The 25,473-nt window shown below is 46.5% G+C and overlaps 3 protein-coding genes across 9 annotated transcripts in view; 1 reads left to right on the plus strand and 2 right to left on the minus strand.

Moving 5' to 3' along the window:
* SLC5A11 (solute carrier family 5 member 11) overlaps positions 1-4,255 on the plus strand; it is a 53,012-nt gene extending 48,757 nt beyond the window's left edge. Inside the window, exons 13-16 of one of the 2 annotated variants that reach the window (XM_082362504.1) lie at positions 1,127-1,295; positions 1,693-1,908; positions 2,586-2,754; positions 3,948-4,255. In XM_082362504.1, the coding sequence (XP_082218630.1) occupies positions 1,127-1,295; positions 1,693-1,908; positions 2,586-2,754; positions 3,948-4,153 (760 nt within the window). In that variant the 3' untranslated portion in view covers positions 4,154-4,255. The remainder of the gene's footprint in view (positions 1-1,126; positions 1,296-1,692; positions 1,909-2,585; positions 2,755-3,947) is intronic. The other variant, XM_082362505.1, reaches the window with a different exon arrangement.
* ZKSCAN2 (zinc finger with KRAB and SCAN domains 2) overlaps positions 1-25,473 on the minus strand; it is a 502,693-nt gene that overhangs the window by 281,157 nt on the left and 196,063 nt on the right. The window lies entirely within an intron of this gene.
* The window catches only part of ARHGAP17 (Rho GTPase activating protein 17), a 92,732-nt gene continuing 78,153 nt past the window's right edge, over positions 10,895-25,473 (minus strand). For 3 of the 6 annotated variants that reach the window (XM_082362429.1, XM_082362432.1, XM_082362434.1), the window contains 2 exons: positions 19,033-19,638; positions 10,895-11,794 (listed from right to left, as the gene is read on the minus strand). In XM_082362429.1, coding sequence (XP_082218555.1) covers positions 11,664-11,794; positions 19,033-19,638 — 737 coding nt within the window. In that variant the 3' untranslated portion in view covers positions 10,895-11,663. Of the gene's footprint in view, positions 11,795-15,996; positions 16,046-17,832; positions 17,881-19,032; positions 19,639-25,473 lie in introns of all 6 variants that reach the window. The other 3 variants (XM_082362430.1, XM_082362433.1, XM_082362431.1) reach the window with 2 other exon arrangements.

The following is a 25,473-nucleotide window of genomic DNA, read 5'->3' on the forward strand; positions in this document are numbered from 1 at the left end:
TTGTGCAAAGTCCTGATATCTAATGGTGGGAATGAAAATGACCAAAGTGAGTGGCATGTACATTTTATGTAAAATACATGCTAATAAGCATCTTGGGACTCTGCCCCTCAAGAAGGTGTACCTAAGGGCTGTCTCAGCCTTGGGTTAGGGAGAGGTATGACATCAAAAGCATAATCCATTAAAAAAAAAAAAAAGAAATTAGACTTCATCAAAACCCAAAACTTTTTTGCTTCAAAAGACACCATTAAGAAAATGAGACGACAAGCCACAGATTGGGAGAAAATATTTGCAAGCCACATATCTGACAAAGGACTTGTAATCTAGAATAATCTAAAAAGCGAGATTGTAGTCTAGAAAGTTCCTGCAGGATACCACTACACACCCACTAGAATGGCGATAATCAAAAAGGCAGACAGGAAGGCAGAGAAGTTGGAACTCTTGTGCATTGCATGTGGGGATGTAAAATGGTTCAACTGTTCAAAAGCAGTTTGGTATTTTCTTAAAAAGCTAAGTATAAACTTACCATGTGACCCAGCAATTGCATCCCTAGAAATAAAACCATCTGGCTGTACAAAGACTTGTATACAAATGTTCATAGCAGCATTTTTCACAATAGCCCAAAAGTAGAAACAATCCAAATGTCCACTGATGGGTGAAGGGTAAACAATGGTACACAATGGCGTATCCACTCAAAGGAATATTTTTCAGCAATAAAAAGGAATGAAATACTGATACATGATATGTGATGAACCTCATGCTAAGATACGCTAAGTGAAAGAAGCCAACTGCAAAAGACCACATATTGTATGATACCATTTATTTGAAACGTCCAGAAAAGGCAAACCTATAGAGACAGAAGTAGATAAGTGCTTATTTAGGGTGGGAACAAGAATAAATTGTAAATGGGCATGGGGGGACTTTTCGGAGTGATGGAGGTTCTAAAACTTGATTGTGGTGTTGGTTGCACCACTCTATAAATTTACTAAAAGTTACTGGATTGCACACTTATAATGGGTGAATCTTATGGTATATAAATTCTACCTCCGAAAAGCTATAAAAAAGAGAGAGAAGTGTTCAGGGGAGATAAAACACTAATGGGGGGGTGTCTCTCTCCATCCGGCACCAGGGTGTTTGTGTTGCTGCTGGTATTGGTCTCCATCCTCTGGATCCCTGTGGTCCAGGCCAGCCAGGGCGGCCAACTCTTCATCTACATCCAGTCTATCAGCTCCTACCTGCAGCCTCCCGTGGCTGTGGTCTTCATCATGGGATGTTTCTGGAAGCGGACCAACGAAAAGGTAGCTCTGGATCAGCCCTTCAGCCCATCAGATGGGAGAGAAGGGGACTGGAGAGGGACATGAGGATGTCAGGTGTCATTAGGGAGGATGAGTTCTGTGGAGGAAGATACAGGGAGGGTGCTCCCTGGCTTTTGAAAAAAAGCAATGAGGGTTCTATTTTGATGCATTTTGTGCTTAAACAGGGAAGCTGAATTAACAGGGAATTATATGTAATTGATTAATTATATGTAAAAGATAAACAGATAAGTATATCCAGCCCTTTTCGAATCACTGACCCCTGCTGTGACCGTCACTAGAAAGCCACGCTCTTGAGGGAGCTTGCTGAGGTTTCTGGAAGCCTGTGCCAGCCGCCCCACAGCCCTGCCCGTGTCTAAGACGGCCTTGCTCTGATTCGCAGGGTGCCTTCTTCGGTCTCATCTTGGGCCTTCTCCTAGGCTTGGTTCGGCTGGTCCTGGACTTCATTTACGTGCAGCCTCGGTGTGACCAGCCAGATGAGCGGCCAGCTGTGGTAAAGGATGTCCACTACCTCTACTTCTCCATGATTCTGTCCTCCGTCACCCTGATCACTGTGTCCGCCGTAAGCTGGTTCACAGAGCCGCCCTCCAAAGAGATGGTACTTTTGGGTTTGACACTGTATCCATTGAGACCTTTCACTGCTAGTGACAGAAAACCCAAATGACTTCAGTGAAGAGGACTGATTGTTCCAAAAGCCGAAAAGTCCAGGGCTGGGTCTTGGGAAGAACTTGATTTCAGGACACTGAAAAGACCATCAGAATTCATCTCTCACCTCTCCTTCTGTTCTCAGGCCCCTTGTGGGCCCAGCAGCTTTTAGGGATACATCCTCTCTTATTCTCATTAAGCAAAAGCATAAGCATTTTTGTCCCAGCATTTCCAGTGAAGTTCCTCATGCCCGTTGATGGAGTCAGCTCAAGACACATGATCACCCATGAACCAACTTAGTCCCTGTGGCCAGAGAAATGAGCTGAATGCGGATCACCGGGTTCCCCCCACACCCACGGGCTAGGGTTAAGCTCTGGGGACTAGAATGAGGAAGGGTGAGATCCCCACTGGAGAATTAGGGCTGTCAAAGCAAGATGGGGGACTGAGTGGGGGAAATGTCCACTGATTCTGAAGAGTGCTGGGAGCTGAAGCTTGTTGGAGGGTGGAGTGAGAGGGTAAGACTGGGAGAGACTCAGATGTGAAGGCTGAGCTTGGGGTTGGAAGGCGGTGGGAGAAAGGGATGAACGTCACCACCCCACCCCCATCTCACAGTTCATCTCTGCTCTGTAGGTCAGTCGCTTGACCTGGTTTACTCGCCGTGACCCCATGGTCCAGAAGGAACAGGTGCCACCAGCAACTCCCCCGCCTCTTACCCTCTCTCAGAACAGGACACCAGAGGCCAGCGGAACCAACATCCAGTTCGAGATTGTTCAAGAAAACATGCCCAAAACCCACAGCTGTGAGTTGCCTCGCTCTTCAGCGAGTTACAGTAGGAACCTCAAGAAGCATCGTATAATTAAGGGGAAATTTTTCTACCAAATCACAAGCCAGAAAATGGGCACACTTGGAATTTTAGCATCGCCTGACTCCCAGGGTCTGGTCCTCCCTCACTCTCTGGCCACTGGAAGGGTTAGTAACTTTCAACAGGTGCCTCAGGTGGAAAATTAGAGCCAGTGTTTGTTGAGTGCCTACTAAAACATGGTTCATTTGATCCTCACAAAACCCCATGTGGTAGGCTGGGGTACTGCTGGCATTCTCTAAATTACTGGTTTTAAACTGGCAGCTTGCAGGCATATTTTGCTTTAGCTCACCTACTCTTTTAATAAAATGTGAGTTAACATTTAAAAATGGTGAGATTTCACATAAAATTCCAGATTTCCATCTTCTCTTGAAAAACTGGAATATCTGGCAACATGGAGCCCGTATGTCTGCATGGCAAAAGTTGTCTGGAGCCGCAAAGCAGCTGTTCCTTAGACCTGGAATATACAGTTAGCCAGGGTCCCCACCAGTCCCTACTGTCTCCATGACCCAAGGCTGTGGTTGTCATTAATCATCATACATGGCTTTAAAAAAAAGAATAATTGTGGATATGAACCCATGTCATCCTACCGTGGGAAACTCAAGGATAGATCCAGAAGGCCATGTGGTTCAAGAAAGATGAGAGAGAATCTTTCTTGGTAGACGTGACGTGTTTAATAAGAAAATCAGCTCACCTGACTCCCATACGTCACCCGCCTGGCTCCACCCGCAGCTGATTTTGCAGACCCAGCTCTGAATGGGGAAAGAGCGTTCCCTGCAAGAGTGCGCGTCTCTCTTCAGCCTCCTGGCAGGTGATGCAATACAGGGAGGGAGTCAGATAGAACAGGTCCTAAACCCACCTCTGCCTCTGCTAACCAGCTGTGTGCTTTGCTCAAGTTAGGCTGAGTCTCTATCTTTTCATCTGAAATTCTGCACCTGAAGATGGTGAAAAGTCTCAAAATACCAATCTTCTAGAACTAGAGAGTCTTCCAGAATCAAAGTCTTAATGAATACCTTCCAGAAAAGGAACATAAAGTATTTATCACAGTGCATGGGACGCACCCAGTCTCTCTTCTCTCTTGCCTGGGAGAGACAGCCCATCCTTATGACCCTTATTTGCTGGGTTCTTTTTAGGTGACATGACCGAAAAGCAGTCCAAAGTGGTGAAAGCCCTCTTGTGGCTCTGTGGGGTGGAGAACAAGAGCAAGGAGGAGCTGCCGAGCAGAGCAGACCCCGTCATAGTTTCCCTGGATGAAAACCCCTTGGTGAAAACCCTTCTGGACGTCAATCTCATCATCTGCATCAGCTGTGCCATCTTTCTCTGGGGCTACTTTGCTTAGCATGGGGGTGAACCCAGGGGTCCAAGCTCTCAGTCTGCTATCAATGCCCCAATTTTTTAATGAAGGAAAAAAAATAATAAAGCTTTGTTTGTTTACCACCAGGCTTCAAAGGTGTTTATGGGCCACTTTCAACATGACATTTAGTTAGCCCTGTTCTTTTTTTTTTTTTTTTTTTTTAATATTTATTTATTTGGCTGCATCAGGTCTTAGCTGCAGCATGCGGGAATCTTTAGTTGCAGCATGCAGAATCTTTTAGCTGCAGCATGTGGGATCTAGTTCCCTGACCAGGGATTGAACCCAGGCCCCCTGCATTAGGAGCGCGGAGCCTTAGCCACTGGACCACCAGGGAAGTCCCAGCCCTGTTCTTCTTAAAAGGGAATGAAGGCTAGAAGCTGGAAAAAGAGAGAGGCATAAAGCCTTCTTTGTCTCAGAAGGCCAGTTATTCACTCTTCCTGTCCATCATGCAACATCAATAGCCAAATTCAAAGGGTTGGACAAGCGAAGAGATGCCCAGCACCCCCCCGCCCCGGTAGTCACAGCCCCTGGGCTGACTGTTAGCACTTGAACTCTCTCCAGCTCACCTTCCAAGCACAGGGAATGGGACCTGCATTCTATCTCCTGTCTTTCACTGTTGCTGGCTTTGGGTGAAGGAATAGTTGGTGCCCAAAGGCTTTCTCATTGTGAAACTTGCCACTCACTATGATCTCTGGGAAATAGACCTGAGGTGGTGCCCTGGAATCTTGTGCCATGAAAAAATCAGGGAATTGTGTGCACATCCCAAGTTCTGCCTTAGCCTGGGTTTCTTTGCTTGATTCTCCACAATGATGCTTCCCTAAAACAAGTAGCCAGGATGGGCAACTCCACAATAAATCGTTACTGGACGAGGGGTAATAGGGCTTTTGACCTGAAGAACAGCCACCCCTGTTCTGTGGAGAGTCAGGCATCCTAATGACTCTATCCTGGGCCCCAGTGGGGTCTGGTGGGGCTGTGTGTGCCACATGCACAGCGAAGGGCAGGGGCAGCCAACAGAGTTAGCCCTGAGACCAACTCTGGGGTGGCCCAGGGCCATGAGATAGTACCCTAGTCCTGGGATTAAGGGGGCTGGGGGGCGGGATGGGTTAGAACCACTCACTGGCTTAGCAACTGGAGAATGAGTAGTTTCTCCAGGAAGCCCAGTTTCCCAGGAGCATGGACAGGAAGCCCTGGGGCTGAGGGTCATTGGCTCATCCAGTCACTCATGACATCTTTTGAGTTCCTACTTGATGCCCTCAACACCTGGACCAGCCTTGTCCAAAGGTAAAGGCATTAGCTCGACACCTATCCTAGTCGGAGGCCTGGCTTCTCCACATGGATCCAGATGACAGCTGTGGGTTGGACAAAGGCCCCTTGGCCCTCCCAGGAAAGGGCCTCTACGGAGAGCTGTTTGCTAACGTGGCTGCTATCCAGACCCTGTAACTGGCTCTGCAAGAGGCTGAGCTGCTGTCTGGGGCAAGTGGGCTCAAGGGGAGGCTGGGTGACCCTCTCAAGGGCCAAAGGAGGGGAGTGGGAGGCCCAGAAGGCTTCCCCAAATTGCCCCTCAGCCAAGCCTCCCCCCCAGCCCCCTGCCATGCCGAGACCTCTGCTGCCGCAGGTTGGGGTCAGAAGTGCGTTTTGGTGGGAATTGTCACTGTGGTAGCTCAGGCCACTGCCATCTCTCCCCTGGATCGCTGCCACCAGTGTCCCGACTGGCCTTCCTGCCTCTAATCTTGCACATTCTCCAGCTCCAGGCAGAGAGAGCAAATCTGATCAAGCCACCCCTCTGCTTGCTCCCAGGATCATGTCCACACACCTGGATGGGAATTTCCAGACCCCTGACAGCCAGGCCTCTTTTCAGCTTCGACTCTGATTGCTCTCCCTTCACAGTCTAGGGTCAGACCACACTCATGCTGTCCCACCTGTGGGCTTAACACAGTGGCAGACACCCAGTGGGCCCCATAAATATCCAGTAAGTAGGTCTTTGCTTCTGCTCTTCCCTCTGCCTAAACGATCCCCCCCTTCCTCTCCTGGCTACCTCTTATTCTAGTCACTGCTTAAACATCACTTCTTCCAGGAAGGCTTCCCCGGTCATCCCACACCCACTATGACATGCATCTTCAAAGCAGGTATCACACTTTATTATTGATTGCTTAAGCATCTTCCCAACTAGAGAGAAAGTTCCACGAGGGCAGAAGGCATCGCTTACACTGATGCCTTGCACAGCCTGGTGAATGGATGAAGGGATGACTGACCTTCAGGACACAGATGTCTGGCTCCTTGTCTCATATCCTCCAGCCACACCCCCTCCCTGGCCTGGCTGCCCACCCCTGCCCAGGAACACCCACTATTCCTGCTTCAAGTCAGTCCTTGAGGTCTGAGCTCGTGGAGGTGACTGAATGGCTGATCCATCACCCATCCTCTGCCCTTTGGAAACTGCAACTTCCAAACCCTCCTTGACCACAGACGATGGTCTCTAGGGCTGCCCATAGGACCCGCTCTCACCTTTGGGAAAGGCCCACAATCAGTCACCAGATCATGCTGACTCTGTCTCCCTAATCTTGTGTTCATCGGCCCACTGCCTCTACCTTATCGGGGCCCCACCGGCTCCTCTCTCCGGGGTGTCCTGCTGCTAGTCTTGTCCCCGCTTCAGTCCATTTTCTGCATCGCAGCCACGAGGACCTAAAGTACGAATCCGACAGTCACTCCCCTCCTGTGTCTGCAGCTCCCCTTGATGACTCCAAACATGAGTTATAAGGATCTTCACACTCCAGCCCCTGCTTCCCTCACCAGCCTCATTCCTTGCCCGTTGCCTGCTTCCCCCTCTAATTCCATGCTGTCGCTCACCTCACAAGCCATTCCTAGCATCTGGAGGGCCCACCTCCCCCCTCCTTTCTCCACCAGGATGGGCCTTCCTCCCACATGCGTCCACGGCTCCCCCACTCCGCAGTCTCTATCTGCTTCCTGGGTATTTGTTTGCAAGCTTCCTGGGGGCCGAGGCCACATTCGTATGGTTCAGGTTGGTTCCCCAGGGTCTAGGCCAGTATTCCCCTGGAGGAGACATAGAATTATTTAGAAGACATGGCTTCAACTCTAGGCATCCTTGTATGAAAGCAAGAATGCTGTTTCTACCATGAAATGATGTGAAAAAGAAATTTTGGTCATCAGATATAATTTATTGATGTGTATGAAAACTGAATTCAAATACAAATATAGAGGGTAAAAACAGAACCCTGATGAATTGTTTTGGTTCTTCCAAAAATATATTTGGCTCAAGTATACCCTGACGTGTCATTTGTAATGACATTTTGATGTGTGTGGCAGACAGACCCCAAGGTGACCCTCAGTGATCCCCACCTCCTGGTGTTCATGCCCTTGTATAATCCCCTCCCCTTGAGTGTGGACAGAACCTGCGACTGACTTCTAACCAATACAATACGGCAGAGGTGATGAGATGTCATCTGTAATTGTATCACAGCATGTAGACTCTGTCTTGCTAGCAAACTCACTCTAGGGGCTGTCCTTGCTGGCTTGCTGAAGTAGCGGCCTCCCCAGGGAAGCCCACGTGACTAGGAACTGCAGGCAGCCTCTAGGAGCTGAGGGCAACCCCTCACTGATGGCCAGCAAGAAGCCCTGGGCCTCAGACCTTGTGGCCCTACAAGCATAAGCACATGACTTCTGACAACATCCTGAGGGAGATTAGGAGTGGGTCCTTCCCCAGTTGGACCTCCAGACGAGACCCCAGCCCTGGCTGACCCTTGACTGCAGCCTTGTGAGACCCAGGGAGAGGACCCAGCTAAGCTGTGCCTGGACTCCTGACCCACAGAAACTATGAGATAATAAACGTGTTTGCGTTTGTTTTTTTTTTTTTTTTGGCTGCAGCACATGGCTTGTGGGATTATAGTTCCCTGACCAGGGATTGAACCCGGGTCCTGGCAGTGAGAGCTCCGAGTCCTAACCACTGGGCCACCAGGGAATTTCCATGACCACTTTTTGCCTTTTGGTTGCCTTGGAGCCAGTGGCTTCACTATGCCAGCAGATCTTTCTTTATCCTCAGCTCCATCACTACGATATTAGAAAAGTGGAAGCCATTGGTCTAGAAATATCTGTCAATGGGGTGCTGCCCAGTCTGGCGCAAGACCTCTAGACTATGAGGCACAGAGCCCACTTGAGACCCTGGAGTAAAGAGATGGTAGAGTGGCATCTGTGAGAAGAGGGCGAAGACTCCGGAATATGGTTACACAGCACCAGGCTCATGGTGCAGGTGGCAGAAGGGTGGGAACAGACCACAGGTAGAGAACCTAGAAAGAGGGTTTGTCTTAAGACTTTCAAGTAAGAGCACTTACGGGACTCACTGGGCTCAGGACAGCACTGGGAGCTGGAGCCCCAGGAGTGGGACAAGGGTCCCCAAGGGAACCAAGGCCATCAAGGAGGTCCAGGGATTCAGTCATTCCAATTGCATCTGAACGCTTGGGAATCCACAGGGTATGGCCCAGCACGATCAAGGCAGCCAGGGGGATGCCCCGACCCCCTGCAGTCTCCGAAGTGCTGGATCAAGATCAGGCTAGATGGGTGTTGCTTGCAAGGGGTGTGTGGTGAAGGCACATGTCCCTGACCCTGGTGTAGCTGTGGGTTGGGGAGCAGGAACAGAGGCCTGAGTACACAGGACTGAAGCTTCCAGGAGAAACTGTTCTATGGAGAAGGGAAGGAAGCAATCTGAAGGGGCAGATACCAGCAGCATCTTCCTAGAGGCCAGCACCTCCCTGGATGGTCAGGGATGGCCACATAGCTTTAGATTACAGACTTCTCGGGAAATCCCTGGCGGTCCAGTGGTTAGGACTCCACTTCCACTGAGGGGGGGCCCGGGTTCTATCCCTGGTTGGGGAACTAAGATCCCGCAAGCTGTGAGGCAAAAATAAATACATAAGTAAATTTTAAAAATTAGATTACAGAGCTGTCTACCCCTCTCCCGCGTGTAGTGCCAGGGCAAGGTGACAGCGACGTGGCACCTCCCCCGGCAGGGGTGATCACATCTCTGCAGCATCTTGCAGGTGCTTCCGCCGTGGTGCAATTACAGCTGACGTCCCACACTATGACTCGCCCATCCAAGAAGATGGAGAGCAGCCACTGACACACGTACAGGGGCAAGGAGGTTTCCTTTTTCTTTAGATTGGAGCTGTTGAGGCAGGGATATTGCTACAAACAATAGGAGAGTGAAAATGGAACACTGTTCTTAAAATGATGAGGGTAGGGTTTGCTGTATTTCAGAATCATTTTGTTCATCACGGCCCTTCCGTGTCCCCAGGCACCAGTGCCGTCTCCTCGGCAAGCACTGCGTCCCAGCTCCCTCCTGAGTGTGAGCTCAGGCATCCTGGAGGAAGCACCTCCAAGGTCTGCAGAGATGCCTGACTGTGGACAGCTGGGCTCCTTGAAGAAGGCGTCAACGCTTATGAGCAACATACATCGAGACCTTTGCTTTCTCTATACGGTTTGTTCTAGAGCTAAGGGCAGTGGGGAGGGGGAGCAGAGAAAAAGAACAGGGATGGGGACTTCCCTGGTGGTGCAGTGGTTAAGAATCCACCTGCCAATGCAGGGGACATGGGTTCGAGCCCTGGTCCGGGAAGATCCCATATGCCGCAGAGCAACTAAGCCCACGCGCCACAACTACTGAGCCTGCGCTCTAGGGCCCGAGAGCCACAACTACTGAGCCCACGCACCACAACTACTGAAGCCCTCTCGCCTAGAGCCCATGCTCCACAACAAGAGAAACCACCACAATGAGAAGCCCGCGCACCGCAAAGAAGAGTAGCCCCCGCTCGCCGCAACTAGAGAAAGCCCGCGCGCAGCAACGAAGACCCAACACAGCCAAAAATAAATAAATAAATAAATTCATAAAAAAAAAAAAAAAGAACAGGGATGGTGTATGAGGAAGGAAAGAGTAAGCCTTCAGCAAACACAAATTTAAGATACCGGGGAAAATGGGTCTACAGGTACGTATTTTCAATGTAATTAATAAGTGCAGGCAGTACTTTGGGGCACAGGAAACTTTGAGTTAAGAGGAAAAAGCAACTGCCCTTTTCAAGTTAACCTTAAGTCAATTCATAGGGGAAGGAGGTGTCCAGGGGCTTCTGAGCGAGGGTCGGGTCACGGATGCACCTGGTGAGCAGTTCTATCAGTGGAGCCGCTCAGGGCAGCCAACATGGCAGCATGTGTTCCAAAAGATGACGCCAAATCTGGGCCACGGGGAGGGGCTATCGTCACAACAGCCATCCAGCCCATCGGCCTCGCTTTGCTCCAATTCCCCACCCACTCTTCCCAAGTATTTCAATCCTGGGAAGGAAGTGCCTTCCAGTCACTGGAAAAGGATATTCCCCTGGAACATAATGGCTCTGACTCCTGCCCTAGGCCTGTGGGGCTGAGTACTGTGAGTTGGCCTCCAAGGTGTCTAAGTGTCTCTAGACAAGACAAGTGTCTCCGGACAAGAAAGGGTGTCAGGACTGGTGAGAGCAAAGGAAGAGCCCAGCCCATGGAACATTCGCTAAGAGACAGCCAGTCCGGGCAGTCTCTGGGTCACCTGGTGGCTGGTCTCACTGCTGCGACCTTGCTCGCCATTCTTTCAAACTTCTACATTCACAACTAGACCCCCAGATGTCCCATCCACAATTCTACGTAGTTAAGTGACAACATGCACACACACAATCCACAGCTTTGCCTCTAAGAATGATGAAGTTTTCATATAAACCACAGAATATATTTAATTCAAATTAAACATGAAACTAGAATAATGTTCGGTCCTTATCAAGTAGCAATTACATTGTTTAAAAAAAAAAAAAAAAAAAAGAACAGTACATTTCCATCTACATTCTGGCAATCCAACAAGGCCAAGGCAATCCAGTTTGCTGAGGTGACGGATCCAGCAGTCACCACCAATGCTTGTGGTTCTGAGGGGGTCGGGGAGACACAGACCATACTTCATACAAAATGATTCCGTAGCACGTCCTAAGGAGAGGAACCTCCCTTGTGATATATAAGAACGGAAGTCCAAGTAGCAGGAAGCAGGTGACTTGCGTAATGGATGTACTTTATTAAATAGATAGTTAACGCATTGCTTTGTATTCATTCCAAATTGCTGATGGCGCTGCCTGCATTAACAGCAGTGACAAAAGCTTCCTACACATGCCTTGGCAATGATACTCTTTCCACTGCAGGTATTTCTTTTTTCTTTCTTTCTTTAAAAAAAAATTTTTTTTTTTTTTTTTTTTGGCATGATTCTTTCCCATGTAAAGAAAGCCAACTTCTTCAAGACACAGGTCATTCAGCTTTAAGTGTCAGCCTCGGCTCTCTCCTCAGGCTGTGAGAAGGCCATGTCCTGCATGGTGAGGCCTTCTTTCTCCCTCCACTGAAAGCTTCTCGCTGTTTGGTCTGCGAAGATTAACGTCTGCCTGCCCCTGCTCCACTCGCCAGGCTGGAAGGGGTCAAGGGCAGGGGGTGGCTTTCTTCACAGGGCGGTACTTTCTGTATCATTGTCCATATCCAACAGAATGCGGCCGGGCAGGTCTTTGCTGGCTGAGTCTGAATGCGTTTCAGGAAAGATGCTGCGAAGCGGTTCTGAAACCCTAGAATTGGCGTCTGGACAAAAACACGAGGAGACATGGTATCAATGCGTGGTAACACCCAAGAGGCCACCCGAGGAGAGGAGAAGCTGGAAAGTCTGAGAGTCAGCCCATGCACGCACACGCCCTTACTAGAGGCACCACCAGCCCTGAGAAGTTGAGTCAAGCCTTTGACACCCCAGGGGCAGCCAGCCACGCGGCACAGCCCCACCTCCTGGCTCTGGTGGTCCTTTCTGTGAGCACACGGCAGACCTCAGAGATGCAACCCTGGAAAGGATTTGCTTGCTGTGACTGAGGAGAGGAAACCTGATTCCTACCAATGTCTCTAACACATTCATTGAAATCTCCTGACAACATCTGGGCTGCAGGAATAGCTGAGCTTCACTGGGAAAAGTTCCCTCCTCCGAGGTTGGTGAGTGTCCTCCTGTTATTAATGCTATGCCCTCAACCTCGGCACTAGTGACATTTGGGGCCGGATCACTCCGGGCTGTGGGGCTGTCCTGTGCACTGGAGGATGTTTAGTAGCAGCTCTGCCCTCAACCCACTAGATGCCGATGGCACACAGCTCTCTTTCCCACAGTGTGACAACTAAAGATGTCTCCAGATGCTGCCAAATGTCCCTGGGGTGGGAGGGGGGAACAATCACCCCTGGCTGCAATCACTGAAGTGGGGCACCAAATCTCCTACAAATATTAATTTTCTCATCTAGTTCTAATATTGGGCTGGCCAAAAAGTTCGTTCGGGTTCTTCTGTTAACATGGAAAAACCCAAACGAACTTTTTGGCCAACCCAATACTTATATACCTCCAATTTCTTTTTCACATCTTATTATGTTGGCTGGAACTCCTTCAGCAAGACTGTAAATACACGGTCCTCGAGCCATCATCCCTCGCTCCCATGCTCACAAGACACCTTAACCAATCACAGCCCTCTTCCTAGTGAGCCGGTGAGCCTCAGATTCCTTCATTCATAAACAAATACTTCCTGGGCACCTCCCACATTCTACCTGTGAGGACACAACAGTGAACAAGCCAGACACAGATTTAATGAAGCCTACAGCCAAGTGGGGGAGACAGGCCCTTCTGTCTTAAAGAATTTGTTTCTCTGGTGGATGTGAGTTCTAGCAAATGATGAGCCTTGTTAGGGATTTTAGGGCTGGTGGAAGAGAGAAGGGAGACGTTCAGATTTGTGGTAGTTTCACTTTACCAGGTTAGAGCCAGTCATGTAGGGAGCAGGGAGGGAGGGAGAGTGGGAGGTGGGTGTGCTGGGGTTTCCCTGTTATGCTTAAGAGTTGCTTTTCTGTACTTGCTGTGGTGCAGTTACACCGTGTCTGCCCTCGCTGGGAGCTGCTTTGGGCAGTACTTCTGCTTTACCTGCTCCTCCCCCACACAGACAGAGCTGGCAAATGCAGGTGCACGCTGGGAGGCTCACTGCTTGGAGACTGGTTCCTGAGCCGACACGTGCCCACAGCTCTGAGCTGCGAGATCCACTTACTTCCTGGGGTGTCCCTTTACTCTCAGTGACTCCTGGGTTGGAAGGCCCATCCCTCGAGGTTTCCTACGCACCACAACCCAGAGAAACGTCTAGATTTATGAAGGTGCCAAGGTGTCAAAGAGTTCAGGTGCTGGATGTCATTTCAGACAATTCAGGTCTTATAATTGTGAAACCAACTGAATGGTGCTGAATTGCACTGTCTAATGGTACAGTCAAGGGTGGTCTATGTGCACAGAATACAGGCTGTCTCAGATTTGTCCTCAGCAGAATGAAAGTCAATGAGGGCAGGGACCGTGTCTGTCTTGCTTACGGTGTGTCCCTAGTGCCCAGAACAGTGACTGGTTGATAGCAGACGTTAAATAAATGTTGTGGTTCTCTGTCTGTCTGTCTGCCTAGATGGATGGAAGATGGATAGATAAAAAGTCATCCAATCATCTTTCCAAAGAGTCTAGACCAACCATCTTTCCAATCCTCTTTTCCGATAGCCTCATGTAAAGAAGTAGCCATGTCTTGAAGACAACACTGATACAAGAAATCCACTGTAAATTCAACCCCTTTACCATTATCCTAACTCAACAAGACAGATGATACAATCAGCCAGTGTCTCTTCTTGGCCCAAAGACTTTACAAGGAACCATGGAACTGACATGCATAATGCAAAGGGAGTGTACATACTAGTTAGATTTCTACTTATTAATACCTATATTTACATGCAAACTTAACACCTATCAGCCACAGACCCTTTTCGGAGGACAAACTTGCTATCTTTCTTCTTCTCCTTTTTTCTTTTTTTTTTACTTCACAAATAAATAATTTCTGGATTTGTACTTTTCTGAATTTCTCTAGCTATCTATGATGAACACACATTACTTACATACTTAGAAAAAAACTTTCTGGCTATAGATTTACACAAGGCATCATTTTTCATTATATGCATTCCATAAAGGGCTGGTCTTTGAGCATACTGCTTGGAGCTAAGTTCATATGAAAGATATTAGATTAAAAAAGAAAAAAAACCCCACAAAAATACAAACCAGAAAGCAGAGCAAGAGGCCCAGGTCACAGCCTCCGCTCACAGGCAGAATGCCATGTGATTCACCACTGCTCTGCGGCTCTGACTAATGTATCCTGGTTCCTTCCTTTTTTGAGCATCTTTATCCAGGAGTGGACCCTCCAAGGGTGGGAACTGGCATTCTACAATTTAGAGTATGGTCCTAGAAAGTTTGTCACTTCGACAATTTTGAATATGTGCTTTAGGTTGTAAACCTTCCCTTCAGAAAGGCCAAGGTTATTCTGATAGCCGCTTTGACAGGTAACAGATCCAAATACATCGTTGAAATCAAACATTTCAGGCACGGCTGCAGGGTGAATCAGCCCCCTCCTGACCATTAAATTCTCCTCTAAACTGCAGTCTGAGGGAATGACTTCCCTGCAGTTCTCATCAGTTTTCTAGGGCTGTGAGAGGCTTACTCGTCTCTGAGACACTGAGTCAACTTTTTATTATTTCAGTCAAAGGAGAGATCCTGTTCCAGTCTCACTGGATGTTTATCTTGACATGGTTCTGACATCTACTTATTAAAAATAAAGTGCAAGTAGAAGCAGAAGCCACTTAAATGCCCAACTATGAGCAATAATACATCTGCTTAATGAAATATTATGCAGTCATTGAAAAACTACATTATAACATGGGAAAGAGCATGTGATGTAAAGTAAAATAGAACCGCAAAATCAAAATCTGTATATGCCAAGTAATTATGATTGTGCATCCCCTTGCCTTTTAGAAAAAAAAAAAAAAAACTAGAAGGAAAAAATAAAATATGAATAGTGGACTTTTTCAATTATGGAAGGGTGGTTTCTTATTGTTTCTAATTCCCCAATTTGTTTTAGTATCATATTTATTTTTAAAAATGCATTACTTTCATGACATAAAAGGAGTTTAATTTTAAAAAGCAAAGGCTGTGAGAACCAACAAAGTGCCAAGTGTCTGATGACTACTATTGTGACTCGTTCTACAGTGGACAAATGACTCACTAAATTAATCTCAGGCTCACTAAATTAAGAACATCTTCTACTCCAGAGCACTGTCTTTTTAACCCACCACCAAGTGGCACATCAGGATCAAAATACGGATGCGTGGGCTCCAGACCTCCTGCGTCTGTGTCCCGGCATGAGTTTTTAAAATGGTGACATACGAATCTAATACCTAACTCTGTATTATCTTTTTTTTTCTCCATAAAAATGATAATAAATAGCTACCATTTACTTAGACCCCCCTGTATATTAAGAACCGTACGATGCTTTTCTTATTTTATCTACTGTAATCCCTTTGAAAGTTATTCTCACAAATGTCACCGTTTTACAGCTCAACCAGGTTGTGCCGTGCCATTGTTACAAAGAGTGAGCTGAAATTTTAATTCAGGCTTATCTGATTCTAGTGTGCGCTCTTTCCACTACCCCTCAAGCCTGCCCAGTACAGAAAAGACTGGAAGTTAAAGAGGTAACAAGGCCAGCCTGGTGATGACGTGTTGCATGTCCGTGAACACGCTTAGTATTCAGAGTACTTGGCAGCAAGCATGAACAAAGCCAGCCTCCTTTAGCACATGCACTATTAGTAGGGGTGCAAGCAGGCAGGGTTAGAGTGACCGGTTAATATCAGGCATTAGTGCACAAATATGATCATCAAGTAGCAAAAATGCTTTGGCCAATCAGGTGCCTTTTCCTTACCATTAAATATTCCAATTTCAGTTCCTACTGAATATGGCAGGTCATACATCTAAATTATTTAATAAAATGTTAAATTAGAACACTCTTGGCTAAAATCTATTACTTTAAAAACAGCAAGATGTAAACTCTTTTCCTTGCAAAGCTAAAATCCTACTGCCTTCTTTTTTTTCTTTCTTTTTTTCTTTTTGCTACTGCTTTCTAGAGTAACAAATTAGGAAGAGGTTCAAAATGACAGCAGAATCCCTCCCTTCTCTAGTGCTGGTGCTGAGCTGCCACAAATTGGGTGTCAAACCTGTTTAGCAGCAGTAATCGCCCCCAAGAGTTTATCTTAATCCCCAGGCCTTAACTCAGTTTTTAAGATGAAATGCTCTAAATGAATAACCTGGTTTCAGGAATTTGTCTGTCTAGAGTTTTCCAAGTGAAAACATGATGTCATAGTAAAGGACTACCTGTCTAGGGAAGTTACATTTTTTTCTTCTTGAAATACCCAATGGCTCTATCCAAGATCGGTTAATAGCAGCATGAACAACACGAGCATATGTATAAATTCTAAATGCTGGCCTTTTGTGTACACCTAATGGCAATCCAGGGGATTTTAAGAAATAAAAAATTAATGCTGTAATACAAAGATAATGGTGGTGACCTGTAATTTCTTGAGTTAGGAGAATTCGAAGTGCAGATTGGTTTTAAAATATTTAGATAATATCCTAAGGAAAAGTATTTATAATATCAAATTTCACTTATCTGACAATTGTCAAAGTACAGAGCACTGCAGTATTATAGCAGATCAATAAAATAAGCTTCTTTAATAAATACACCCCAGGTAAAAATGGTATTAAAGAACAGACATAATTCTGGTCTGTAGTCTTTCATCTAAATACAAGGGAAGATCTGGGAATAAAATTCTGATGTGTCACAAGTACTGAAGTGTTAAAAGGCTCAGCCTTAATTAGGGTTTAGTCATTTCACTCTGTGATTTTCACACCCAACTGGGCAACCACAGACTTTTGGGTTCATCACCTAGGAGTCAGGAAGGCGGAATCACGCCTCTGTGCCCTCCTCTGTGTTGTAAAGATCGCATTCTTGTTTTTCCCTTCTGGTATCTACAGAAAGTCTTCCTCAGACCAAAGATGTGAAAACACTGGCTAAGTAGTCCACTGAAGGCTTAAGGCTCAGATCAGCTGATTAGAGCAGTAACGAGAGCCTTATTCCGTCTAAGTGTGGACCTAAAGGCAAAATTCAGATGAGCCTCACAGTACCTTTCAAAAAGCTCATACGGTTTAAGAAAGCAAAATATAAGCATGCCAGAATGCAAAGAAATTTAGTGTGGGATCTTTGGAGGAAGATTTTTTTTTTTGGGGGGGGGGCGCGGGGGTCCTGAGAAATTCAAACACCAAATTAAGAAGCTCCATGCAGTTAACTTGCACTTACGAGATAAAATTAAAAATTAAAGCTCAAGACACAAGGGACGCAATTTTCCGTGCTAACTGCACCCGAGACCTCTTTGGTTGGATGCTGATGAGCCAATCAATGACAGGGAAATCACGCTGAAAAGAGCAGGATGCTTGTGAAAGGCTTACCAAAAAGAAAGGAGACATTTCTTAGTATCTTATCTGAGCGGCTTGAAATCGGGCTCGCAATCTACTGACATCTACCTCTTGAATTCGAAGCATTGCAGCTCAAAGTGCTTCTGATAAAAACAAAAGTGATGTCTAGAGAACGGATGGCAGGGGGTCAGATGGCTGCTCCTGAGCACAAAGTCAAAAGCACGTATGCAAAACACCGCTAAGCAGGAGCATTTGGAGCTGCAGGAAGCTGCTTGGGGTGGTTACAGACCTTAGTCCTGGAAACCTTCCCCACCTGTGAGGGCACTAGGAAGGGCATCTATTGGGAAACAAACAAACAAACCAATGTGGCTTTGTCTTTTTAAACATAAAAGCTGAAGTGTCATCAGAAAAAAGTTAACAATTTATAACACACACAAATCACGCATTATATTCCTGAAAAAAAAAAAAAGTTATCAAAAGAAACTATCAAAATAGTCGGTTAACCCTCATCATCTAGGGTACCAGTGTGGGGTGTATCCTTTGCTCATTTTCAGCAGAGATGTCATTCAGTACGCTTGGAGGGCCCAGAGGTATATTTCAGCTACTTCTCTAAAAATGGCTCCACTTAGGAAAATTTAAAACTAGGCTGTTCTAAGAAATGATTCAAAGCTCCTAATTACCATTTTAAGAAAACACATTAAAAAAAATCTATCCATCTCATCCTTAAATCAAATAGTAAATTAGAGCACTTGGGATGGAAATTTTTAAAAGAATCATAATTAAAGAAAATGGTCATGTTCTAGACTGTCTATAAAAAAAATACCCCATTAGGTAGGTAAAATCTGTACAACCACCAATACCCAAAACAGATTTCCACGGAACTATGAGGAAATCTTGATTCTTCTGCCCTTTGCCACTAGAGGCTGGCACTCTCATATGATCGTGTCCCAAATCTCCCTTCCCAGAGCATCCAATTTGGCACAAATCACGTTTTTTAAGATTATACCTGAAATGCTTCACTTTCTATGAATATTTTTACTCTTAAAAGGAAAATAAGCATTTTAATGAGGAATTCACTAAGAGATGGATGTCATGCTCAAGTTGTACAATATCTTCCACCTGGATTATTAGGTTATTATACCTAGAAAAATGTAAATGTAGATGGCTCTTAAACACATAGTGAACCTATACATCAGGGGTTGGCAAGCTTCAAGGGCGAAGTAGTAACCTTGAAGGCTCTGGAAGTATATGACCTCTGAAAGGATTACACAACTTTGCTGTTTTAGCACAATAGCCAGAAAGAATATGTCAACAAATGGGCGTGGTTGTGTTTCAATAAAACTTTATTTATAAAAACAAGCTGAGGGCCAGATCTGGCCTGCGTGGTAGTTTGCCAACCCCTGATATAAACGGAGGCCTAAATGAAGGGGAGCAGTAAAAAGCGAGGTAGAGTGGACGGGGGAAATGTCTGAACCCACTTGCCACTTACCCGTGACTATTTTGGAGGCGGTGGGAGCTGCGATGCTGAGGCTGCCATCCCCGGCGGGGTGGGCGCCAGGAGGATGAGGGGGTGGGGGCACGCTGGGCCGGTTCCTCGGCTTTGGTACTGGTCTCGGTCTCGGCAAGGTTCCAGCGTGTGGCTGCGCAGTCTCGGGGTTACTCACCACCTGGCTGGGGTTCTGTTTTCCTAGGGGCGGAGTGCTGGGGGGCGTCGGCGTCTGGGGAGGGGTGTGGGGGGACTGCTCGAGTCCGGGCTCACCGGGCGGGGCCCCGGGGGCCGGCGGGCCCTGGCTGCCTGGCTTGGCGAGCGCTGGCGGCGGTGTGGCCTGCGTGGGGGGCTGCGGCGGCGGGTGGTTGGGGGCTTGGATCGGAGACAGGTTGCTGGAGTATCTCCGGGGTGCGGAGAGCTGCGAGGTGGCGCAGGGCTGGCCAGGGGCCTGGCCGGGCGGCTGAGTCGGGGGAGAAGGGCTTCGGGTGGACGGCTTTGGTGACAGGCTGGGTGGATGTTGAGATGTTCCTGGAGAACTCTGGCCCCCAGGATGGCCAGGAGGAGGGTTTCCAGGTTTCGGGGGTGCTGGAGCAGGTTTTTTAACAGCTGCACAAAGGAAAAACACGTCTCAGGAAGAGCAGCACGGTGATGGCCAACGGCCCCTGGACCGGGCACCGAGTTTGATCTCACCGTGTAAGCCAGCTGAGATCAGTGCCCACGCCCACTCCCAATACCATGCCAGCTGGTGGCACCTCACCACCGTGGTCCTCCTCCCCCAAACCCACAGTCTTAGTCTAACCATGAAAAAAGCATCTGACAAACGCAAATTGAGAGACTGTCTTTAAAATGCCAGTACTCCCCAGAACTGTCAAGGCCATGAGAAAACAAGGGAAGACTGAGAAATTGTCACAGGCCAGAGGAGAGTAAGGAGACGTGATGACTAAATGCCCTGTGCTCTTCTGGCTGGGGGCCAGCAGGGGTCGGAAGATGGCTGTTAGAGGAAAGACCGGTGACATTTGAACAAAATGAGTTTGTTTAGTACTAATGTACCAACGTTGGTTTCTTAGCCGTGATAAATGTACTGTGGTGATGTAAGATGTTAACAGAGGAAAGTGGGTCAGGGGTATACGAGAACTCCAGACTATCTTTGCAACTTTCCCGTAAATCTAAAATTATTCCAAAATAAAAAGGTTCTTTTTTAAAAGTACATTATACACATACAGGTCTTTACAGACCTGTCATTTTAAAAGTTGAATAATTAGAAAACTCAGTTAATGGAGGCCGCCCTGCCTACATGGAGTCTCTGCTCAGAGCCCACTCGACAGCCCACTGGTCAGCGACCTTCTCTCATGAGAAGAGACACAGAGAAGCAAGAGCAGCTAAGCGTTGGGCGGGGGAACCCCTAAGCACGGCTGGTCTGCCTGTACATAACCATGGACCCCTTGCTCTAAGCCATCTTCTCCTAGAGGACTTGATTTTTTTTTTATAACAGAAATTCTATGAATTCCAGAATCATCTGTGCTAATAGATATATTCTAGATAAAAGTACAAATCTGGACGATCGCCTTAGATTCAGCTCTAAGGAGAGCTGAATCACATCAGCCTCCTCCCTACACCAGCTGAGATCAGCATCACTGGCGGGTGGGAATTTGGTACCGAGGATGGTAAGGTAGGTAGAAAAAGCAAGTCTGGAGACTGGTTTTGGGCTGAGAGGGTTGGGTGGAAAGGAGAGACTTTAGCATATTTCAAGTTCTGCTGAGATCTTACTAATCGCCTAAGGAAGGGAGAGGGAAACGAAGGGAAGAAATGAACATGTATCACTCACCTAACACATGACCAGCACCAAGTTGGGCCCTTTACATAGATTGTCTCATTTAAGTCTCACAAGTACACCGCAAAACAGGCATTGTTATATCCATTTCACGGTGAAGAAAACCAAGGCTCAGAGAGGTCAAGTGTTTGTAAAAGGTCACACAGCCAGTACGGAGCAGAACAGAGGCTCACACCATGCCCTGTGGACTCCTTGGACTCTTTTTTCCCTCTTCCTCCTTCCTGCACTGCCTGGCTTCCTGCTCATAGGGGCCAGGATTCAGGAATGAAAAGAGTATAAAGTCTACTCTATTGGCCTAGAACTTCTGATCCCAGAACTGGGAAGACCTTTTCCCACAGAAACAACCAACCAGCTGACAAAGGAATCTGGAATATTAGCCGCACTCTGGTTATCATAAGCAACTTGAAAAGAAAAATTTCTAGCTCTCTGTTCTAAGCAATATTAATTATAAATTCATATTGAATAAAAGATCATTCCTGACATTTAAGGGAGCAGAGGGAATTAGAAGAGGAAGCATGAGAGTAGCGTGATAAGGCTCAAGTCCCACACTGGCCACGTCCAACGTGGCGGCCAGGCTGGGAGAAAGGCAGGCCTTGTCTAAGCCCACCATGAAGGTGCTGGGAGGCTGAGCCAGGGTGGGGGATGGCACACAAAGGATCAAACTCTTCCTGAGATCTATAATTGCAGGAAAAAGGAAGCAGGAAAGACTCCGAATGGGGCTACGAAGGAACCTCAATCTGAAAGCAGGGCTCTACCTGGAATCCAGGTAGAAAAGACCTAATTTCCCTTGAGCACCAGTTGGGATACAGATGAAGGTGGTGGTGGCTCAGAGGAAAGGCTTCTTAAGATTTTTCAATAGCAAAACTGTTATTTATTCTACTTCCCCAGTCCTGGTTAAAGAGGAGATATTAAAGTGATATGGACTCAGAAATATATCCTTTGCCCATTTTTCAATTGGGTTATCTGTTTTCTTTGCTATTGAATTGTATGAGTTTCTTATATATGTTGGATATTAACCCCCTAACTTGACTATGGTAATTATTTCACAATGTATACATATATTAAGTCATCACATTGTATTGTACATCTTCAAAGAAAATGCAACATGGGATTCTGGATTGATACTGGGACAGAAAGAAAACTTTACTGGAAAAACTCGGAAATCTGGTCAAAGCCTGAAGTTTAGCTAATAATGTTGTATCAGTGTTAATTTCCTGATTTCAGTAGTTGTTCTGTGAGATAGTAAAATTAAGAGACGCTCAGTGGGGCTTCCCTGGTGGCGCAGTGGTTGAGAATCTGCCTGCCAATGCAGTGGACACGGGTTCGAGCCCTGGTCTGGGAGGATCCCACATGCCGCGGAGCAATTAGGCCCGTGAGCCACAACTACTGAGCCTGCGCGTCTGGAGCCTGTGCTCCGCAACAAGAGAGGCGGCGATAGTGAGAGGCCCGCACACCGCGATGAAGAGTGGCCCCCGCTTGCCGCAACTAGAGAAAGCCCTCATAGAAACGAAGACCCAACATAGCCAAAAATAAATAAATTAATTAATTAAAAGAAAAAAAAAAAACTTAAAAAAAAAAAAAAAGAGAAGCTCAGTGAAGACTATATGGGCATTTTCTATACTATCTTTGCAACTTTCCTTTAAGTCTAAAATTATATAAAATTCAAAAAATTTTAAAATATATATGTCATTTTATATTGAAGATTATCCATCCTCCGATAAACGCAGTTGGGAGTTAAGACAGGGCACCATGGTTCACATGGAATTTAATTGGCTTTAGAAGCATTTTCAGTAAATCATGTCCCTTTCTAGACCAGAGTTTCTCAACCTCAGCAGTACTGACATATTGGGCTAGACAGTTCTTTGTTGCTGGGGGCTGTCCTGCACATGGCAGGAGGTTTACCAGCATCCCGGGCCTCCACCCACTAGATGCCAATACCACACCCCTCCCTGCTTGTGACAACCAAAGACGTCTCCGGACATTGCCAAATGTCCCAGATGGTGGGGGACAGCTAAATCATCCCAAGTTGTTCTAGATCTAAGAGGCACTTGGAGCTCTCAGACCACACATATTTGAGTGCCCTCTCTGTGACAGGCACAGGACAAGGGCTAGGAATACTGGAGTGCATGAGACAGGTAAAATCCCAGCTCTTTAAGAGCTACTAGGAGAGACTGGCGATACGCTAAAAAACAAATTTAAAAATTTCAGATGGGGCTTCCCTGGTGGCGCAGTGGTTGAGAATCTGCCTGCTAATGCAGGGGACACGGGTTCGAGCCCTGGCCTGGGAAGATCCCACATGCCACGGAGCAGCTGGGCCCGTGAGCCACAACTACTGAGCCTGCGCGTCTGGAGCCTGTGCCCCGCAACGGGAGGGGCCGCGATAGTGAAAGGCCCGCGCACCGCGATGAAGAGCGGTCCCCGCACCGTGATGAAGAGTGGCCCCCACTTGCCGCAACTAGAGAAAGCCCTCGCACGAATCGAAGACCCAGCACAGCCAAAAATAAATAAATAAATAAATAAAGTAGCTATAAAATTAAAAAAAAAAAAAAATTTCAGATGGAGGAAAAGGCTCTGAGAGAAATAGAGTGATGTGACAGAGAATAATTTATGTGAGTGGTGGGGTTGGCAGGTGGTCATCAGTTCAGACTGGGTGGTCAAGGAGGGTTCACCAGGGAAGTACTCTTTGAGCTGAGACCTGAATGATGGAGGAAACATGTGTGGAGCAGAATAGAGAGAACAGAAATAAATCCATGCCTATTCAGTCAATTGATCTTCGGCAGGGTACCAAGAATACACAATGGGGAAAGGATAGTTTCTTCAACAAATGATGCTGGGAAAACTGGATATCCACATGCAAAAGAATGAAATTGGACCCTTATCTTACACAATACACAAAAGTCAACTCAAAATGGATTAAACATAGGACCTGAAACTGTAAAACTCCTTGAAGAAAACACAGGGGGAAAGCTTCATAACATTTGTGTTGGCAGTGATTTCATGGATATGACCCCAAAAGCACAGGCAACAAAACAAAAATAGATGTGTGGGATTACATCAAACTAATAAGCTTTGGTACAATCAACAGAGGAAACAACAGAATGAAAAGGCAACCTACAGAATGGGAGAAAATATTTTCAAACCATGTATCTGATAAGGTGTTAATTTCCAAAATATATAAAGAACTCCTATAGCTCAATAGCAAAGAAATGAATAACCTGATTTAAAAATAAAAAGAAATTTTAAAAAATTTATTTATTTATTTGGCTGCACTGGATCTTAGTTGCGGCACACAGGGATCTTCATTGCTGTGTGCGAGATCTTCGTTGTGGCATGCAGGATCTTTAGTTGCGACATGCAAAGTCTTAGTTGTGGCATGTGGGATCTAGTTCCCTGACCAGGGATTGAACCCAGGCCCCCTGCATTGGGAGCACAGAGTCTTTAGCCACTGGACCACCAGGGAAGTCTCACGAACAACCTGATTTTAAAGTGGCCTAAAGGGACTTCCCTGGTGGTGCACTGGTTAAGAATCCACCTGCCAATGCAGGGGACACGGATTTGAGCCCTGGTCCAGGAAGATCCCACATGCCGCGTAACAGCTAAGTGCGTGTGCCACAACTACTGAGCCTGCGCCCTAGAGCCCGTGAGCCACAACTACTGAGCACACGTGCCACAACTACTGAAGCCTGCGTGGCTAGAGCTCGTGCTCCACAACAAGAGAAGCCACTGCAGTGAGAAGGCCTCACACCACAACAAAGAGTGGCCCCTGCTCACCATAACTAGAGAAAGCCCACACGCAGCAACGAAGACCCAACACAGCCAAAAGTAAATAAATAAATAAAATAAAATGGACTAAAGACTTGAATAGACATTTCTCTAAAGGTGACATAAAAATGGCCATCAGGCATATAAAAAGGTGCTCAACATCACTAACAATCAGGAAAATGCAAATCAAACCCAAAAACGACATATTACCTCACATCTGTTAGAATGGCTAATATAAAAAAAAAGACAGCAAGTGCTGGTGAGAATACGGAGAAACTGGAACTCCCATACACTATTTGTGGGAATGTAAATTGGTACAGCCATTATGGAAAACAGTATGGAGGCTCCTAAAAAAAATTTAAAATAGAACTACCATATTGATTCAAGAATCCCATTTCTGGGTATTTATCCAAAAGAACTGAAATCAGGATCCTGAAGAGAATATTTGCACATCCATGGTCACTGAAGCATCATTATCCACAATAGCCAAGACATGGAAACAACCTATATGCCCACTGACAGATGACTGGATTAAAAAAATGTGGTATCTATATAAAATGTAATATTATTTAGCCTTAAAAAGGAAGGAAATTCTGTCATATATAACAACATGGACAAACCTTGAAGACATTATACTAAGTGAAATAAGCCAGTCACAGAAGGACAAATACTGCACGATTCCACTTACATGAAGTATCTAAAATAGTCAAACTCTTAGAATCAGAGAGTGGAATGGGAGTTGCCAGGGGCTGGGGGTATAGAGTAGAGATGGGGAGTGATGGAGAGCTGGTATTCAATAGGCATAAGGTTTCAATTATGTCAGGTAGCTTTACATCATTGTGCCTAGA

Source organism: Balaenoptera borealis (genome assembly GCF_965194805.1).
Source record: "Balaenoptera borealis genome assembly, chromosome: 16".
NCBI lineage: Eukaryota > Metazoa > Chordata > Mammalia > Artiodactyla > Balaenopteridae > Balaenoptera > Balaenoptera borealis.